We start from the raw sequence: 20,796 nt of genomic DNA, 5'->3' as shown, positions 1-20,796 counted from the left end.
CGGAACTTCAATCCACTCCCATTCAACTGCAATTAAACTGAAAATCTTCAGATTCCTTCTTTTAGACCTAAAATGTTAGGAAAATAGGCTACAGCCCCGAGTTGAATTTGCCCTGAATTGTCCTTTAAGGTGGGAAATCCTGCACCAAACATCTCCAATTCCTCACATGAGCAGCAGGAGGCGCCATAGAAATGCAGCCATGAGTTTAGTTTCCCTCCGGTGTTGTACTTCCGGGTTGACGCCACGCCTCTTCTTGTCTGGGAACTAAACAAACACACGCGACAAAACCAGCCCGCGAACCGTTTGAATGTGGACGGACAGGTAGCAGTTAGCAGCCGCGGATCGGTTTGGCTCGGTTCGGTCTGGTTCGGTTCGGCCTGGTGTGGTTGTCGGAGGAGGAGGAGTAAGAGGAGGTGAAGATGGTGAAGTGCGTCGTCTCCGGGTGTCCGAACCGCAGGCAGAGCGCGACCCGCGGAGCTTTCAGCCGCAACCGGCCGCCGAAGAGGTTCTTCAGCTTCCCCCAGGACCCAGCACGGGTCAAAGTGAGTCTAGCCCATAATACATCCATGGTCTAGCCCATAATACATCCATGGTCTAGCCCGGGTCAAAGTGAGTCTCAGTGTCCGTGTGAAAGGAGCAGATTCCCCGCAGCGCCGCAGACACTGTCCGTTAAGTTAGCTCTTAGCTAAAAGTTTACTGGGAAGACTCACTGAGAAAACTGTTTACTGAAGATTGGACGTTTACATTTACATGAACAAACATTAATGTTTTATAAAAATGTGCATTCGTGTTAAAGGACTGAGTTACGAAGTGGGATGCAACTTTAGCTGCTAGTTAAACCTCTATTTAGCCTGATATCAGCTGCTACTTTAGCCTACATTTATTCTGTTATTAGCTGCTATCTTAGCAAACATTTATTCTGTTATTAGCTGCAACTTTAGCCTATATTTATTTTGTTACTAGCTGCTATTTTAGCCTACATTTAAGAATAACAATAGCTGCTGAAGCTAATGGGGATCCTAATAAACATAACAAAACAAAAACAACATGTATTCTGTTATTAGCTGCTACTTTAGCCTATATTTATTCTGTTATTAGCTCAAAAGAAAAGAAAGTCTGATATTAGCTGCCACTTTAGCTTACATGTCTTCTGTTATTAGCTGCTATTTTAGCCTATATTTAAAAATAAGAATAGCTGCAGCTAATGGGGATCCTGATAAACAAAACAATAACAACACTTATTCTGTTATTAGCTGCTACTTATTTTGTTACTAGCGGCTATTTTAACCCACATTTATTCTGTTATTAGCTGCTACTTTAGCCTATATTTATTCTGTTATTGGTTAAAAAGAAAATAAAGCATGTTATTAGCTGCTATTTTAGCTTACATTTATTCTGTTATTAGCTACAACTTTAGCCTCCATTTATTCTGTTAATTAGCTGCTACTTAACCCTCCCTTTATTCTGTTATTAGCTGCTACTTTAGCCTCCATTTATTCTATTATCAGCTTCTACTTAATCCTCCATTTCTTCTGTTATTAGCTGCTGCTAAGCTTGTAATTAGCCTGATGAATACATTATTGTCAGCTCCAGTTTGCTGTGCATCATTGAACCCATTTAAATTAGTTTCATATTGTTAGTAAACGTATAAACCGCCCGACTCTCAGATTTGACCACAGCACCTGAACACACCTGTCCTGTCCCTGTGCTGCAGGTGTGGCTGGCGGCGCTGAGGGAAACGGACCGATGGGACCTGAGCGAGGAGCACCTGATCTGCGAGGACCACTTCCTGCCGGAGGACATCTCGCCGCGCGGGGTCAGCGCCGACGCCATCCCGCTCATGCCGCCGTGTCTGGACGAGGGAAGCATCAGCCGCTGGGGGGGCGACTCGTCCGAGGAGGAGGAGGAGGAGGAAGAGGAGCAGCAGCAGCAGCAGCAGCAGCAGCAGCAGCAGCAGCAGCGGCGGTGGACTGCAGCTGTGAAGCTTCCTGTGGTGAATCCACCACAACCGGTCCAACACCGGTCTGAACCACCAAAGACGTCAGTAAAGGTCAGAGATTATGAGGAAAAGGTGAGGGTCACAAAGTGTTAATTTGATTTTATATAATTCTTTTGATAAACACAAGTTCAGGCTGAAGACATGAGAGTTTATCAACTCATCACAAGATATCAATATTGATGATTGATTAATCGACATGGCTGCAGGTTCCAGCCTCTGAAAAACAAGAATTTACTGCAGATTATTTAAAGGTACATTGTGTAGGAATTCCTCCCATCTAGCGTTGTAGTAGTAGTAGTAAACCTTTATTTTACTAGGCAATAATTGCTAAGAATACATTCTTATTAAGGCAATGGCCTGGTAGGAGGTGAAAGACCTCCTAAGGGGCAAGGGAGAGGGGGAGTATAACATTAAAATATAGACAATAAAAGCACATACAACAACAGTGACACAAAAGAAGAAAGAATAAAGACAATAAGCCAACATAACGCAATGACATACCACAAAATGATGAAAAGTGGTTGTATATCACAAGCAACTCACACGTATTTTTCATGCTGCATTCACCTGAAATTGTGCAAAGGTCAGACGGACGACAGCCGCTGCACGTAACAGCATAAACAAGTGGTCCGTCAGCACGAGGCAAAACAATACACGTGACAATATGTTGTCATGACGATGTGGTATCGTTTTACCGGCTTTCTCTGGACTTCTGTGACTAAAATGACATCTGGTTTGTTAGCGACGGCCGTCTGCCCGACTGCAGGTGAATGCAGCATCAGTGTAACGCTCCATTCCTCCTCACTGCGTTACGATAAGATAAGATTAGAAGACTTTATTGTCCAGTGGTTTAAAAACACAGTGTAAATTTGCCGTTGGCATCTTGGTAGTCGACCAACAATAACAGCAGGACACATTTAGCACAGTAACAATCAAATAAATTAACACATGAAATACAATAAACACATGAAATACAACAATACAGTATCATACAACAGCTGCGGTGACTTTTCACAGACGCCGACGCCGCCTCGACCTGAGCCGACAGCTCCAGTGCCTCCGGTGAGTTTCCATGGTTTCCTACCGTCACTGAAATCCCTGTTCCCAGTCCAGCTGTTTCTCCCCGACGGTTTCCCACGTAGCTCCGCCCCGAGATGTAGAATGTGTGTTATAGAGTAGAAGAGAACATGACCAGGATATGTCGTATGATTTTCAGCCTCCTATCATATTTTATAGAGGAGAGACAATATCTGGCAGTAATAATTTCAGGATGATAGAGGCTAAAAACTGTTTCACTGTTTTAATGAAGAGTGGGAAAAACAGTTTTGTTTTACGAATGTAAAGATTGAATGAATGAATGTTACAAAACATGAGGAGCTCTCATGTTGGAGACCCCGGTCCTAGATCATATCAGACATTTTCACTGTTTTTAGATGTTTTATTCATCAAATATTTAATTAATTACCTAAAAAAACTAATTGCAGATGAATTGATAATGAGAACAATTGATTGTTTCAGAACCAATAAGTTCTGATCTTTGATGTTTCTGACTCCAGGACGCAGGTGCTGAGAAAACTAAAGAAGATAAAAGCACAAGGTAAAGGTTTGTTTGATCCTGCACTAAGGTTTTATCTGTTAGTTTTCTGTCACAAGTTGTTGTTAGTTTTATTTATTTACATGAGTTTGACAGAAGAACTAATCAAAGTTAACTGAGTTGTTTTCCTGTTGGTTTGTTTCCAGTGAGACTTTGTGTCAGAGGAACGAGACGGTCCAGACCACGAAGGTCAAAAAACCAGGTGTGTCTGGAAAACTGATTACAGGGTTCTTACGGATCCTTAAAAGGCATTGAATTCATTAATCTAAAAACAAGGCCTTAATTGGCATTAAAATGTCTTAAATCAATTTTTCAAAGGTCTTAAAAATGTTAACACTTGGTAAGTGGGATTTTATGGTTGTAATTAGTCTCAAATCTCAAAATAATTGGTAACATTCCGACATAGAGAAGTTAGTGGCGGCCGTCAACGCTAAATTTCTCACCGAGTCAGTGTTTTGTTTTGTTTTTCGGACTTTTTATGCATTTATTTAGAAAGGACAGCTGGAAAGAGACATTTATTTTGAAAGGACAGCTGGAAAGAGACACAATCCAATGTTCATGTAGCAGTCACTTTACCTTGGACCACATAGGAAAGTGGGTCAAATTGTCCCTAGTCTCGCCTGCCAGACCCTCCTCCAGAAAAGATTGATGTGGTGTTTTTTTTTTCTTTTTTCTGCATTTGTGTTTATTATGAAGTCGGTCTTAAATTTCATTTCAAGTGGCTTTAAAAAAAGTCTTAAAAAGTCTTAAATTTAACTTGGCTTAAGCTGTAGGAACCCTGGATTAACTCGTGTTGAGAAACTGTTGTTTGTTTGTTGTCCTGTTTCCTCCTGTACCTGAGAGTCACGGTTGTTGTTTCTGTGTGTTCAGACATCATCGTGCAGGTTCTGACCCAAGGCCTCCTGGAGCTGCTGCTGACGGCGCCGGGCGGAGAACTGGACCTGAGGCAGGCGGCGACGAAGCTGGACACGTCCAGGCAGCGAGTCAACGACATCACCAACGTCCTGTCCAGCATCAACCTCATCAAGAAGCTGTCAAACCACACGGTGCAGTGGACGTGAGTGTTTCCATCTCAACACAGAGTTATATTTATGTCAATGTGTGTTATTGTGGCAAATAGAAATACTGGTTGTTTAAACTTTTTTACATCAAGGACCCTAAAATTACACAAATTAGACCACGGACCCCGATTGGACATTGTTCTGAGACTGAGGAGCGTTACTTTTTTAGTCAACGTGTACGTTCGAGAAATTTTCTGGAAAAAAGTGGTACAGTTTCTCCAAAAACAATAAAACATCTCTAGAAAAAAGTGGTACAATTTCTCCAAAAACAATAAAACATCTCTAGAAAAAAGTGGTAAGATTTCTCAAAAAAGAAAAGTTAAAAAATATTCTAGAAAAAGTACGACGGAGTATTAGAGCCACGTTGACAAATAAAAAAATCACAAACTTCGAGAATAAAGGCGTAAATTTACGACCTTTTCTCCTAAATTTACAACTTTATTCTCATAATGTTATGACTTTTGTCTCATAGGAAGTGTACGACTTTATTCTTGTAAATTTATGACTTTATTCTTGTAAATTTACGACTTTATTCTCGTAATGTTATGACTTTATTCTCGAAGTCTGTGTTTTTTTTGTTTTTGTTTCTCAGTGTGGCCCTAATACTCCGTCGTAAAAATAATTTAATTAAAAGAAGTGGTAAAAATTTAAGGAAAAAAAAGTTGAACAATTCTAGAAAAACTTGGTAAAATTTCAAGTAAAAGTTTGGAACCCCCTTGAACCACTGGTTTACATGAGTAAACGTTGTGTTGCTCTGTCTGTGTTGTTATGATGCCATGTAAAGCCCTTTGAGCCCTTTGCTATAGAAATAAAGTTTATTATTGAGACAAACTGTTTGTAAAACTGGGCTATACTAATAAAATGTCCTCGTCTTGCTCTGTCCCCTCAGAGGAAGTTGTCCCATCAGGAGCTTCCTGTGGACGAACCAGGACTTTGAGAACGAGCTGGAGGACATGAAGCTGGACGAGGAGACGCTGGACGACCTGATCTCCGGCTGCTCCGTGGAGCTGCTGCAGCTCACCGAGGACCGGGACAACTGTGCATATCCTCTAACGCCGGCTCTGATCTTAAACAGCTTGTTGAGTCCTGACGGTGCTGATGAGACAGATCTGAGATCAGTTCCTGGTTAATAAATGAAGGTTTTCCTTTCCTTAACTCCTGGTCCACGCTGGCCTACGTGAGCCACCAGGACCTGAGGCGACTCTCGGTCCTGAGGGAGCAGACGGTGATGGTCGTCAAAGCTCCGGAGGAAACGACGCTGAAGGTTTCTGCTCCCACAGAGGTACAGGACCAGAACCAGAACCAGGACCAGGACTAGTTTGTCCTGTTTCTGTGGACACTAGGGGTGGAACGGTTCGCAAAAACCTCAGTTTGATTCAAATCGCGGTGTTGTGGTCATCGTTTTCGGCTCGGTTTGGTATACGTTGAACACATCAGTTTTGTATATTCAAGTTGAAACTGAAAGAATAATAATAATAATATACATTTTATTTAGAAAGCGCCTTTCCCGCCACTCAAGGACACTTTACAGCAGTTAAAATCGTCAATAAACAACACCAAAACACAGAATAAACAACATTAAAAACATCAGTAAGAATGAATAAATAAAAGGAACAAATAAATAAAACTGTGCAGAATAAGGGGAATGTTAGAGTGAGGGGTGGTGGAGTGGATAAGCAATTTTGAACAGGTGGGTTTTGAGTTTTGTTTTGAAAAGAGGGAGAGAGTCGGTGTTACAGATGTGAGATGGTAAAGAATTCCAGAGTCGGGGAGCAGAGCGACTGAAAGCTCTGCTCCCCATGGTGCTGAGAATAAGGCAGTCTGACATGTGACACATCATTGTGACAGTCTGAGGTTTAAAGTAGATGAGATTCTGAATGTGCAGGTCACAACTTGTCCACCAGAGCGTTGTGGAGTTGTTGGATTGTGTATTTGATGAGTTTGTGATGAGGGAAACCAAGAAATCCCATAATGAGCCTCCGTAGCGTAGCTCTGAGCAGCTCATGGCTCTGCTCCGTCGTTCTAAAAATAGCTTGCACCGACAATTAAAGGTAACAATGACTAGGGATTATGGAAATAGGCCAATTTGACAAAATGTTAAACTATGCCTTTAACAACCCCATTATTAACCAACAGCATAAAGTGAAGCATTGTCTCCATCAACACTAGACTTAGGCAATTTTATTTGTATAGCTAATTTTTTACAGTTTGTCTGAAAGGACTTTACACAGAATCATTACTAGTTTCTCCTTTTAGCTTTTATTACCGGCTGAATAAACCGTTCCATCGCTAGTGGACATTCACTGTGTGTGTCTGTATGTGTGTGTGTGTGCGTGCAGGACAGGATTCAGGTCCACATGAAGGGAGCGGTCGGTCCCATCAAGGTCCTGACCTCTGACATCGGTTTGGGAGACGTGGAGGTCGGAGAGAAGAGCAGCTGCTTCATAACTCTGGAGGAGAGTCGGGTCAAGATGGCCGCACTGCACACAGGTCATACACACACACACACAAACACACACAGTTACACACACAAATTTACCAGTTGATCCTTCTCCTGCTGATGGTGGACGTGTCGCTTTAGTTTAACTTTGGTTTTGTCGTTACAGAATGGTCAGGTCTCAGCGCTGTGCAGAGCTACACCGGCTGAACAGCGGCTGAGGACTCGGATGAACACGGGAATACGGCGTTTGGTGTTGAGTTCAGACTGCGACACTGAGACTTGAAGTGACTGAGCTCACACCTGTCAACCGTTTTCATTTGCATCATTGAAAATATTTTTATAAGAAACTCTGCAGGAGAAATCATGATGATGATGATAATGATAATGATATGGTCGCGTTTGGTGTTGTACTTTATGTTTTCACTTTTGTAAAATCATGTTTTTTTGACTTGTTTTTGATATAAAACTGTTTTCATCTGAAATTTCAGTGTCTCAATATTTAAAACTGACCTGAACTGGTTAAAAAAAATGACATTAACAGTAAAATCTAAGCTGCAGTTTGAACCATGAGGCTGTTTATGACGACGTCATCATAGGAGCAGACATTTATCTGTATTTCAAATTGTTTCAGTGTGAAATGATCCTTTATTTCTGAACTGAACCTGATCAAACTGATCCACAGAGAGGAGCTCGTCTCAGCTCTTAGCTTTTACAGCAGCTCCACCCAGTGGACAGATGACAGCACTGCACCGTGATCAATCACACAGGAAGTAAACTGATGAGCACATAAACAGATACCTAAAGTACAGAACAGAGGGAATGAGATATTATATTGGATTGCATCACAAGTGAATGCAATGACTACATTGGTATGAATTCCTTTTAACACCATTTTTTCATGTTCAGAACAGAACAACCATTCACGTGAATAGGCTTTATGCACAGCTTCACTACTTCCTGATCTTAAACCAGCTCCTTTATTTTCTGTTTTACATTATTGGACAAACTGATTAATCCAGGTGTGTCTGATTACCTCACAATGGTCAGACACACCTGGATTAATCAGTTTGTCCAATAATATAAAACAGAAAATAAAGGAGCTGGTTTAAGATCAGGAAGTAGTGGAGCTGTGCATAAAGCCTATTCAAGGATGAAGTGTTTAGACTTTGGTGGTCAGAGGTCACGGTCACCATACAGAATGTGACTGTGCTCTCATCAACACAATAACTTCTCGAACAACTAAAGGAGCTACCGGTAAATCAAAATCAGCACAAATGGGGACTCACCCTACAATTTAAAGATTAAGTGACCAGACTGAGTGTTTGTCAGGTTGTTCTGACTGATCTTGAGTCCAATATAAAATACTTAAAGAGGAACTACGTAAGTAGTTGTTACAAGTCGTTACAAATACATAAGTGGGTGACGCCATAGATATATATAAGAACTAGATGACTCACCCGCAGCTGTTTCCCAATGACAAAGCGTAGCCAGTACGGCGGCCATCTTGGGACGGGCAACTCTCTCCCTCAGAGCATTAAGTCTATGGTGCATGTTCTGCTATAATGACCAGAACTTGCTCAGTTTTTGTCCGATTTCAAAACGGTTTGATTTTTATGAACATTTATGCAGTTATGATGCAGCATATTTAGAATCACGGATAATTTTAATAATGTATCTTTTTTTGTAAAAGTAGCATTATAGTGACATTATGCAAATAGTTAAAGTAATAGCTACATACTGATTTATTTTTCACAGAGGTATGAATCGTTTTTTTAGTGAAGATGACTGGATCACCTATCTACTGCACTGTAACTGCAGCCAGAGTCAGAGCAAGTTGCCCGTCCTCATATGGCCGACTGTGAGCTACGCCTGCGTGTAGTCCGATCCACCCCCTTGGGTGACGCACCGAACCGAGGCGGCCATGTTGCATCGCCATTTTTTACGTTGAGTGGCAGCGTGACCGTAGGTAACCACGGAAACTCAGCGGAGCTGTGGGCTCGGCCTGTTAAAACTGTCACCACTGTGTAGTGTGAGGAAGGACGGAGGCACTGGTGTTGCATTCAGGTGCAGTCAGGCAGACGGCCGTCGGCAAACCAACCGGATGTCATTTTACTCCACCAGAGAAAGACGGTAAAACAATACCACATCACCATGACAACATATTGTCACGCCTGTATTGTTTTGCCTCGTGCTGGCGGACCACTTGTTTACATAGACGCTTGTTTATCCTGTTACATGCAGCGTCTGTTGTCTGACGTCTGCCCCATTTCACCTGAATGCAACATCAAGAATACGTTCAGATATGCACCGCTATATGGGGGGAATTCCTACATATTATACCTTTAAGGTAAAAATGTAGCATAGTTAAGCTACAAATCCTGCATAGTTCGGCTTTAACTGTTTGTATTTATTGTGAAAACATTCATGGAAACAAAAAGAATGAACAGAAACGATGACAGGATGAGTGTGTTGTGTTGTGTCCAGGTCCAAAAATGAATTCTGCTGTTTCTGCACTGACGGAATCTCGTGTTTGCAGCACACACACACACACACACACGGTGTGACAGTGTGTAGTTGGGCGTGGGCCATGACGCGTCCTGATGGTCAACATGTTGCATCTCAGCGTGACTTTCTGAAACAGCAGTGGCTCCGAGCTGATGACGTCAATTGGGTCTATGAATAACACACACACACACACACACACACACACACACACACAGGAGTCCACACCTTGGGTATCACATGGATTATAAATGTCACCAGCTTCTTTCTACCACATCCATGCATCTCTCCCTCTCCTAAAATGAAAATAATCATAATTTACTGTGAAATAATCTTAACATTTTCAGACAGTTTCATCACCTCAGACCTGAAGCTGAGACAGATAAACAAATAAACAAACATTGATACTAAAAACTGCTCCTAAAGTTCCCTCAGGGAATTCTATATCTGTCCACATATGTACATCCTTACATACATACATCTATCCATACATACATTCATACATATGTACATGCGTACATCCATCCATAGCCTACATAGTACATACATACATCTATCTATCCATACATTCATAGATACAGTAAATACATATATCAATACACAGTACATACATACATGCATATGTAAATAAATAAATGCATCCATACGTCCATACAAACTGTAACCAAAGCAGTCAGTATCGAGAAACACAACGCAGAGGGCCAGATCAACATCGGCTACATATGTACATACATATACATCCATACATACATATACATGCATACCTACATCCATACAAATGTACATACATAAGTATAAACACATACGTATACACACATACATACGTATTTACTTACATACATATGTACATACACACATCCAAACATCCGCACATACATACTACATCTGTACATACATACACCTACACATGCATACCTACTACATCATGTTTAATCTACCTCCTTTCAGACACACGCACACGCAAAAAACACATTATTTTCCTGCCCAGACCTTGATCTAAATCTTCATAATTAAATCTGCAGAACTGTCAGAGGGGATGTCCCACAAATCACGTATTAAAACTCAAAGACTGAGACGATGAAACATTGAGCAAAAAATAAAACTTTATTTATAAAAACCAATGAAACAGGACAAAGCTGTGAACAGTAACATTGTGTGTATGAAGCAGCTGCAGGCGTCACTTTGGGAAAATTCTAAACAAACCAGAGAAAATGATGGAAGCTCATTTCAGACAATGTGATGAAAAGTCACAACAATGAGACAGGAAGTGGACGGCTCCTGCTCTGTGTCTGCATGAGGACAACTCAACCTGAGCAGTTTGTAGCTTTAAGGTTTTCATTGTTCTGAGACACAAACTCTTTATGTTGAAAACGTTTCTCATTAAAATGACTTTCAGATTCTTCAGTCACATGGACACTAATGAGCCTCCATACTGAACAACATGAACCACAACATGTGACCAGCAGGAAGCAGAACATCACTCACTAGAGGGCGTCGTCTCTCTCTGCCTCAGGTCACAGGTTAGATCAGACCCAAAGATCCAGCCCAACCTGAACACAGGACTGGACTAATCCGGTCCAGTCCAGTCTAGTCCAGTCCAGTCTGATCCAGTCCAGTCTAGTCCAGTTCAGTTCTTTGTATTCCGTTCCGATCCAGTTCAATCCGATCCAGTCCTGTTGGGTCTGGTCTGTTTTGGTCGGGTCAAGTCCAGTCTAGTCTAGTCTAGTCTAGTCCATTCCAGTCCAGTCTAGTCTAGTCTAGTCTAGTCTAGTCCGGTTTAGTCCGTTCCAGTCTAGTCCTGTCCAGTCTAGTCCGGTCCAGTCCAGCTTAGTCCAGTCTAGTTTAGTCCAGTCCAGTCCGGTCTCAGTGATAAACTACGTTTCTAATTTGCTGCTTTAATATTTTCTAACAGTTTTAATAAACTGAAGCGAAGAGCAGAAACAACAGGATCATCATCACTGAACCATCCGTCACTTCTTTGGTTTGTTGACGGTGGCGTAGACGTCAGAGGAGGAGGAAGGGGGCGGAGCTCTGACGGTGCTGTAGGTCACAGCATCATCATCATCATCATCATGACCTTTGACCTGGAGGACACAGCGCCACACACAGGTCAGACAGTGAAGTGCTGGTTCAGCTGCAGGTCACACGGTGTCAAACTGGACTCACCTGGTCTCTGGTCCTGGTCGTCTTAGCGAAGCTGACGGAGACGTAGGCGACGCCTTCAGGATCGGCCTCAGGTTCGATCTCTGGAATTTGTCACATGTGGCACATCACAAAATACAAAAACACAATTTTATTGCACTCCTATTATTCTATTGCACTTCCCTATGCCGTCATTGGTTTTTATTGCACAGTCCCTTTATAAATCTCTCGTACACAAACTCACAAACACTATCTTGCACCATTTAATAATTGAATGGAGGTAGGTATGAAGGACAGTTTAGTTTGGTTCCCTGCAAGTTAAATAGATACAAGTTGAGTTTAATCTCAGTTTGTGGCTCAGACTCGTTTCACCTGTGAATCTTCTCACCTGAAGTTTTCTTCTTCTTCTGTCTGATGAGGAACCAAACGACCACGACCACCAGAAACATTGAGGCCACGCCCACCAACAGGTACACCCACCACACACCTGAGGACAGGAAGGACAAAGAGTCAGAGAGAGAGACAGAGATAGAGAGAGAGAGAGAGAGAGCTCATCATCTCCTCACCTGTTGATCTCTGAGTCTTGAACTCAAACAGCTTCTCTGTGTTTCCATGGTGATCTCTCACTTTACACCTCAGTGATTTCTTCTTCTGATTAAATTCAGACGTTTTAATCTTGACAGAGTCAGAACAGGAAAACTGAGACGTCTTCATGTTTTTATCTTCATCATCAAACAGCCACTGAACTGAGTGTTCACATCGTCCTCCATACGACCTCACAGAGCAGGTCAACGTCACCTCATCATCATCATCACCACCGACCTTCTGTTCAGTCACTGATGGAGACAATGAGAGAGAAATGAGCTTCATCACTGTAATTATCAGAATGAGTGAGATGATTCAGTGTAAATACTCACTGGTGACGACAGACAGAAGAACCACAGCAGTTTCACCTTGTTGTCGTCCTGATGTGTTAAACTGTCTGCAGGTGTACTGACCAGCATCATTTACTGAGACCTTCTCTATAACCAGAGAACATTTCTCTGTGACTCTCAGTCTGTCTGACTTAGATCTGACGTCTGCATCAAACTTCCCATCTTTAAACACTGTGACTACTGAGCTGCTTCCTGAACCAATGAAGATCCAGACAGTATCATCACGTCTCCTCTGATCATCTGTCCCAGCATAACAAGGTAAAGTGACATCATCTCCGTCTCTGACAGTGACATATAACATGTTTAGTTCAGCTGCTGCAGCTGAGAAAAGAGAAAAGAGACAAACAGTGAGTTAGAAGACGACTTCCTGTGAGGATCATTTTACATCAAGACAAACCCACTAATTTACTGGTCGTGTTTCTTTAATTCAAGTTTTTACCTGTGAAGTGAAGCAGCAGGAAAATCCACCTGAGCTCAGCCGTCATGTTTCTGTCTCTGTCTCACTCGCTGTCAAAGTGAGTGAAGTCGTTTAGTCTGAGATCAACTCAGCCTCCACTTCCTGTGATAAGAGACGTGTCACTTTCTGTTGGTGCTCTCACTACAGGTCAAAGCTAAAAGAAGAGAAACTTTCGGTCACTTCATTTTGACTTAAGTGTGTGTATGTTTGGGGTGGGGGGGGGGTCCAATCACCTGCTGTGTCCTTTAAAAAGTATTAGTATCACTGTTTCTATGGCAACACATGCAAAGCAACAAGGGGACAAAGCAAAGGTCCTTGCTCGCTCTAGAACAAGTCTAGAGCCACAGAACTGACACAGTTAAACAAATAATCATGAACACTTTAAATATAGTAAGGTTAGAATGTCTTTCACACAGATTTAAGGTTTATAGTTTGTAAGTTTAAAGGAGCAACATGGCGACGCTGCAGCAGCTGCAAATAACCAGATAAGACGAGGTGTTACTGATCTCAGACCTGTTAGTTCCTCTTTGTGTCTCTGAGCTGCTTTCTGCGAAGTCAGGGGGAAGTATCTAACGTGTGGACGTGTGACCTCTACTTATCACCACATTGACTTCTCTCTCTCACACACATGCATGCACACACACACACACACTGTTCAGTTTGAGTTTAGTCCTGTTTTATTTTGAAAATCACGTGTCATCTTCCTGTCCTGTTGTATCTGTGTCTGTGTCTTGTTGGGTCATTAACCGCTGTCTCTTCAGTCTGTGTTCCCTCCTGTCTTTGTCAGATCTATTGTCAAACTTATCGTTTGTCATGTGCTCCTTTCTCTGTGTTTCTTCTGACACAGTTAATCATGAAATCTTTAAATATAGTAAGGTTCGAATGGCTTTCAGAAAGATTTAAGGTTTATAGTTTATAAGTTTAACGGAGCAACATGGCGACGCTGCAGCAGCTGCGAACAACCAGATAAGACGAGGTGTTACTGATCTCAGACCTGTTAGTTCCTCTTTGTGTCTCTGAGCTGCTTTCTGAGAAGTCAGGGGGAAGTATCTAACTGTGGACGTGTGACCTCTACTTACCACCACATTGACTTCTCTCTCTCTCTCACACACACACACACACACACACAGTTCAGTTTAAGTTTATTCCTGTTTTATTTTGAAAATCACGTGTGTCATCTTCCTGTCCTGTTGTATCTGTGTCTGTGCATGGGACATTAACCTCTGCCCCTCTGTCTGTGTTCCCTCCTGTCTTTGTCAGATCTACTGTTGAACTTGTCGTTTGTCATGTGCTCCCTTCACTGTGGTTCTCCTTCATACTGGTCCCAGTGAGTCTTTGGTTTTTCCAGTTACTTCCTGTTTTGTGTTGCACTTAAGATTGGAGAACTTTTGTGTTCCCTTTTGTGATGTCATGTCTAGGACTCAAACCTGTTCACCTTTTTGTTGGACCTTTGTTTGAGCCTTTTGGAGACCTTTTGTTTTTTTTCCTCAAATAAATTTCTCTAGGTACCATGGTACCAGCTTGACTCTACTCGCCTCCTTCGGTTGTCCTTTAGATAAAAGTACCTTGAATTTGGTACCTGGTACTACTTTTCTGGTACCACCTCTACTGAGTCTCCAAAACAGGTAAAGAGGTAATAAAAAGTGACGTGGAAACACTGCAGACCACTGATTGGTCAGAAAGGATTGTTACTGTGTCATCAACATGCGGCATACATGGAATATCCTGCATATCCCGCCATTTTTAAACAGCCAAGCTTTCACAGTGGTTGCAATTTCTCAGTCAGTTCAGTTCATTTTGGGAAATGGAGGCCTCAAAAATCACACCGTGATCAATCCAGGAGGTCCAGACATTTTGTTATTGGATTGAAGATGACGTTGCGGAAGTTCTGCATGGTGTCCCTATGATTACCAGCTACTCTAAAGGCGGTGCTATCCTGTAATGGAAAATAAACTCCAGAAAACAACCTACTATCAAAGCTGAGTCGAGTCAGGTCGAGTTGAGCTGGTACCATGTGGTGGAAAACCAGCAGTTCTATCCACTCACCTGTGTTCCTGTCTGTAAATAGGTCCTAAATTTTCTCCCTGAAGGTACAAACTGTTCAAAATATGGACCAGTGGACAGATCGCCTCCATGCAAATTATGGAAGGTCATCCCGAAGGGTTTCCTCTCGCTTCTATCAGCTGCCCAAACCAAGTCCTGAACTCCAGAAGCCCACCTACCCTCCCCTGCTGGGCAACAGCTCCCTGTGGACGACATTCCTGCCTCGGCATTAGGGACTACTGTTGGACACATTCCTGTCTCGGTGTTGAGGGTTCCACAGACGCCATCCCACTCCCCACTCCTCCAGGGTAGCCCAACAGGTTACCAGTTCCATCCCTAGTTGCATTGCAGCAGAGCCAGCTCAGAGATGGAGGCCAAAGCACCAGGAAGGAAACATAGGAAAAGAGGACATTGATCCTCTGCACTCCCCAGCTCTGATGAGCCTCAGTCCATGGTTTCCTATCTCCAGCCTGATGCCCAATAGTCTCTGGTTCCCATCATCCTATCCAGAGTGTTGTCTACTCCAAGTTCTTGGTGGCAAGACTGCCATCTCCAGTGTCCAGTCGGTGGTCCGGCCAAACTTAGGCCCTGACCTCTGGTGTCCAATCAGCAGTTCACTGGTGGCGTCGTCAACCAGTTCTACCTCCAGTTCTGGGCCCATCTATGAGCTGGTGGAGCTCAATGTTCCTGTAATGTTCCTCATTGAGTTCAGTCAGCAAGATTTAGTCAAAAGATTGATGTGAAAAGGCCAAAGGTCAATTGGTCATGTGTGGTGCTTTAATGATCCCACCACACTGAGGTAACTCCGGTGATGAAGGTGGAGGAGGGCTCGGCCTCCTCCTCAGGGCACAGGGGGTCTAGATGAACTCTTTGGAGTACCGAGGTATCTTCTACACTGGGGCTTCAGCATCTAGATCAAGGAGAATCCAAATCCAGAATCAAAAGAGTTTTCCATGTACACCTCTAAACATTTAAGTCACAGCTCAACTTTGCCACTGAAGCCAATTTAAAGAAGTTAAACAACATGAATTCAGATCATACGTTTATTTAGTCCATAAATGCAAAAGAAAAAAAGAAAAAGCAAAGGCAAACAAAGTCCAACCAGCGCAGAGAAGCACACAAACACATACATGTGGATGTCTACAGTGTGTTTTCAAGAAGCAAATCTTCTGTTTCTGAGCTGTTACACAAACATGTTTAGTTTTGACCTGACGTCTGAAGAAGAAGAAGAGAGAGAGGCATAAAAATATCATGTATGTACAGTCTGCATGTTCCCACTGTGAGCCACAGATCGACACCCTGACCCTTCAGTAACACATTCAAATACAACACAAACACACAGGCTGCAACACACACATCACAAGTGTTTCCAGGTGACACAAAAAAGTGATCGACACGACAATGACAAGTGCCAACCAGGTTGGTCCCTCTATCATGTGCCCTGGAAACACTTCCTTTCTGCCTGTTGAGGTGTGTGCTACTTGCAGTGTGTTTGTGTGTTTGCTTGTGTTGTGTTCACAGTCACTCAGTCGTCCCACGTGTTGGAATCATCTCTGGACTCTGATGTTGTGTCCTCGCGTGAAACATGATGGTGACGCGGTGTCCAAGATCAGAGGAAGAAGGTTCTGAAATGTTTTCATACTTCATAGCACTGTCACCTTCCTCTTCATCAGCATCATCATGCACCTGCGGAAATGCCAAAGGTGAAGATCGTGGTGACCTCACAAAACATGGCACTGGCCTTATGAACGTTATAACTCAAGTAACTCCTCACAAAACACATTTGAGTCTTAAAGCAGAAGTGAGTGATATATTTGTGTTAATATAAGTCTTAAATAGTTATATCTTCCGACAGCAATCACTTACATAGAGTGTTTGGTCTGAAACACGGGTCTGTCAGTCACTCTGCTCTGCTCTGAGCCGAAGAGAAAACATTTATCGTATCCTACAGTTTTTATCCAATGAGGAGAGAGAACGGCATGCAGGGCTGTGTGTGCAGCCAAGGAACGCCGTGAATGTGGTGACGTAGCGACGAGGACTGTTATGGTGCGTTCAAGGAAACTCGTATTTTTCCGACCGTGAAGTGGTACCAGTTCGATCTGGTACGAGTTCACCGGTCGGAAGTTACGAGTGGCCGTTATAGTGACTTTCACCGGTAAAACAGGTCGGAAAAACACGAGTGGGTTGCCTGGAACGCTACAAAGTCGTAAGTTGTGACTTGAAGCTGTAATTTACGATTTCAAAAGCCTGCCTGGAACGCAGCATTAGCGAAAACGACCGGATCACTCACTTCTGCTTTAACTCAAGACCTCACACAACAATGATGAACAGATTTCACACAGATGGTTCAAATTCTCTATGACTCTGGTTAAACAGGAAGTAGCTGAAACTAGTCTAAGTGGAGGAAATATAAGATCATCCATCCATCAAAACTGATAAACTGTGGTTCTGTTCTGTAGAGTTCTGTTTTCATAAAGAGCTGATGAGTGTTTGAACTCACTGTGTTTCCTTCTGTCTGCGTTTGGTTTCCTGAAAAGACACAAAGAGAAAAGAGTGGACTTCAGCTTCAAGAGGAAAACTCCAGCTTCATGGAAAAAGCTTGGTCAGTGAGAGTCGTCACCTTTACGTCTCGCCCAGATGTTGACCGTCAGCACAGATGTTATGAGAGCTGCTAAACCTGCAGTTACAATGATGAGACGTGGCCACCACCAGCCTGGAGGCACATTCACTGTTTCTGAGTGTGAAGAGACAAACAGGAGTGATTATCAGCGAGAGAGATTTCTTGATTTTCAAAACAACATTAATCTATAGTTTGTCCTTTACTACAATTTTTTGTTGTTATACAAAAAGACAAAAAACAAACAAACAAAAAGAAAAAACATGATAAGAGACATATGGATGATGCCAAAGAAAATCAAAAATTCAGAACCAGTGAGTTTTCTCTAAACACAGAACCTCCTGCACAGCCCAGACCTTCCCAGTCTTCCAACTGCGGGGTCTTCAAAGATAGCAGGCTGTCAGAGGACAGAACCTCACAGGTAATGAATCTGTTCCAGAGTAGACAGAGAGAGGGAGACATTCAGTCATTACCTTGACTGATGTTTGCCTCCTTCGATGTCATCATGTTGGTTGTTGTTGCTGTTGTTGTTGCTGCTGTTGTTGTTGTTGCTGCTGTTGTTGCTGCTGCTGTTGTTGCTGCTGTTGTTTCCGAACAAAATGGACAAAGACAAAACACGTCATGTTTCCGTCATGAGATCAGACTGACTTATTATTATTAGTAATGGTAGTAGTAGAATTAAAGAATTAAAGCAACTACAAAGAACTTTTAACTGGATATGCAAAAGTTTCTAATTTCTGCTGATGTCTGTGTATGACCTACAACAGCAAATGAGTCCATCGGTGGGAAGATAAGCTATTTCTTAGTAGTGTAACTCTATACGTTCAGGAGGCAGTGGTTGGGTCGGTCGGTCCACCGAACGAAATGTTTTACGACACTCAGACCAGAGACGGCACACGCAAGCCAGATAAGCGTCTTTTAGAACAATACATGGTAGAGCTCATGGGAAATGCAGTCTTCATTCTGGCAAAAACACTAATGCTTTTTTTCCACAGGGGTCATGAAAATCAACACAATATGAAAGTTCTTTGTAGAAGCTTTATAGAAAATAATCAGTTATCAATGATCTATTTTAGCTGAAGCAAATGACTCCACCCACAGAGAAAGAGAAAGAGCTCATCATCTCCTCACCTGTTGATCTCTGAGTCCTGAACTCAAACAGCTTCTCTGTGTTTCCGTGATGATCTCTCACTTTACACCTCAGTGATTTTATCTTCTGATTAAATTCAGACGTTTTAATCTTGACAGAGTCAGAACAGTAAGACTGAGACGTCTCCATGTTTTTATCTTCATTATCAACCAGCCACTGAACTGACTGTTCACACTGCATATCATACGTCGTCACAGAGCAGATCAACGTCACATCATCATCTCCGACCTTCTGTTCATTGACTGATGGAGACAATGAGAGAGAGAAATGAGCTGCATCACTGTAATAATCAGAATGAGTGAGATGATTCAGTGTAAATACTCACTGGTGACAACAGACAGAAGAACCTCAGAGGGTAAACCGTCATTTTGTCGTCCCTCTCTAAACTGTTTGCAGCCGTAGCGACCAGCATCACCTACTGCGACCTTCTCTATAACCAGAGAACATTTCTCTGTGACTCGAAGTCTGTCTGACTTAGATCTGACGTTTGTGTGAAACTCCCCACGTTCAAACACTGTTACATATGCGCCGCCTCCTGCAGCACTGAAGAACCAACTCGTACCATCACATGTCCTCTTATCAACTGTCCCAGCATAACAAGGTAAAGTGACATCATCTCCCCCCCTGACAGTGACTAATAAAACATTTCGATCAGTTGCTGCAACTGAGAAAAGAGAAAAGAGACAAACAGTGAGTTAGAAGACGACTTCCTGTGAGGATCATTTTACATCAAGACAAATCCACTCATTTACTGGTCGTGTTTCTTTAATGTGAGTTTTTACCTGTGAAGTGAAGCAGCAGGAAAATCCACCTGAGCTCAGCCGTCATGTTTCTGTCTCCGTCTCACTCGCTGTCAAAGTGAGTGAAGTCGTTTAGTCTGAGATCAACTCAGCCTCCACTTCCTGTGATCAGAGGCGTCTCATTTCCTGTGGCGAGAGGTGTTTCACTTCCTGTTGGTGCCCTGGTCCTGTTGTGTATTTATTGGTCAAACATGAGAGACTTTCAGTCACTTCATCTTTATAATAATTTTCATAGTGGGGAGGGGGGGTTGTCTCCCATCACCTGCTGTATCCTTTACAGAGTATTAACAAGTTAACACATGCAAAGCAACAAAGTGACAAAGGAAAGGTTGTCGCCCGCAGAGCAACATAGGAACACCACAGCAGCCAAAAGCGATCAGCTAGGATGACGTGTCACTGACCTCAGACCTGTTGGTTCATCTTTGTGTCTCTGAGCTGGTTTCTGAGAAGTCAAGGGGAAGTGTTCATCTGTGGAGGTGTGAACTCTACTGACACACACATACACCTTCCTGTCCTGTTCCGTCTATCTGTGTGTCTTGTTGCGTCATTAACTTCCGTCTCTTCAGTCTGTGTGTTCCCTCCTGTGTTTATCAATTCTTCTTTTCCACCTTGGCCAGTGTCCAGTCGGTGTTCGGTCCACCTCAGTCCCTGTTCTCTCTACACAGCGGTCCGTCTCCCTCCTGTTCTTGGTGTCTAATCGGTGGTCCGTCCATTGCGTCAACCTCGTTCACTAACTTCACTAACTGAGTAAAACCACTGAAAACTGACACTGCCTGGTCTCAGCCGGTTCACTCACCGTGTGATCGTCGGACTGACAAGCCGCTTAGTTAGGGGGGCGGGTCTTACTCTCTCTGACCAATCAGATGTCAGTTCTGACTGAGAACGCCAAACTCAAAAATGACACAGAGATTATTGAACCAAAGAGTAATTACTATGAGAACTACAGGGTTGAATTCATAAAACAGGGACTAGTTCCTAGCTGGGTGTTATTTGCTTTTTAACTGTAAGATGTTTGTAGAAGCTTAAGTGAAGTAAAACTGTCTCGGCTTGAAAAAG

At 42.8% G+C, this 20,796-nt stretch overlaps 2 protein-coding genes across 2 annotated transcripts in view; one reads left to right on the top strand and one right to left on the bottom strand.

Annotated features, from left to right (window-relative positions):
- The window catches only part of LOC311007695 (uncharacterized protein), an 85,213-nt gene extending 64,756 nt beyond the window's left edge, over positions 1-20,457 (bottom strand). The window contains exons 1-8 of the mRNA XM_084000970.1: positions 20,142-20,457; positions 19,723-19,907; positions 19,266-19,604; positions 18,922-19,182; positions 18,264-18,368; positions 17,794-17,907; positions 17,674-17,702; positions 16,266-16,859 (exon numbers count right to left, since the gene is read on the bottom strand). Coding sequence (XP_083857096.1) covers positions 16,695-16,859; positions 17,674-17,702; positions 17,794-17,907; positions 18,264-18,368; positions 18,922-19,182; positions 19,266-19,604; positions 19,723-19,768 — 1,059 coding nt within the window. The 5' untranslated portion in view covers positions 19,769-19,907; positions 20,142-20,457 and the 3' untranslated portion in view covers positions 16,266-16,694. The remainder of the gene's footprint in view (positions 1-16,265; positions 16,860-17,673; positions 17,703-17,793; positions 17,908-18,263; positions 18,369-18,921; positions 19,183-19,265; positions 19,605-19,722; positions 19,908-20,141) is intronic.
- e2f6 (E2F transcription factor 6) lies at positions 414-7,424 on the top strand. Its single transcript, XM_084000968.1, has 10 exons — positions 414-542; positions 1,715-2,071; positions 3,017-3,061; positions 3,556-3,596; positions 3,740-3,795; positions 4,464-4,650; positions 5,544-5,696; positions 5,822-5,936; positions 6,994-7,144; positions 7,261-7,424. Exons 1-10 carry the CDS (start codon positions 420-422, stop codon positions 7,299-7,301), a joined length of 1,269 nt encoding a protein of 422 aa, XP_083857094.1. The 5' UTR covers positions 414-419; the 3' UTR covers positions 7,302-7,424.
- Positions 20,458-20,796: the final 339 nt, after the last annotated feature.

The sequence above is a fragment of the Trachurus trachurus genome (genome assembly GCF_905171665.1).
Source record: "Trachurus trachurus genome assembly, chromosome: 24".
Lineage (NCBI taxonomy): Eukaryota > Metazoa > Chordata > Actinopteri > Carangiformes > Carangidae > Trachurus > Trachurus trachurus.
Note: the sequence above shows the minus strand (reverse complement) of the source record. Positions and strands in the feature narration are given on the sequence as shown.

Bases quoted from the DNA above. Each gene is read 5' to 3' on its own strand.
- e2f6 (XM_084000968.1), top strand. From the start codon at position 420: ATGGTGAAGTGCGTCGTCTCCGGGTGTCCGAACCGCAGGCAGAGCGCG. The intron at 2,072-3,016 runs GTGAGGGTCACA...GACTTTTCACAG, and splicing joins TCAGAGATTATGAGGAAAAG to ACGCCGACGCCGCCTCGACC. The intron at 3,796-4,463 runs GTGTGTCTGGAA...CTGTGTGTTCAG, and splicing joins CACGAAGGTCAAAAAACCAG to ACATCATCGTGCAGGTTCTG.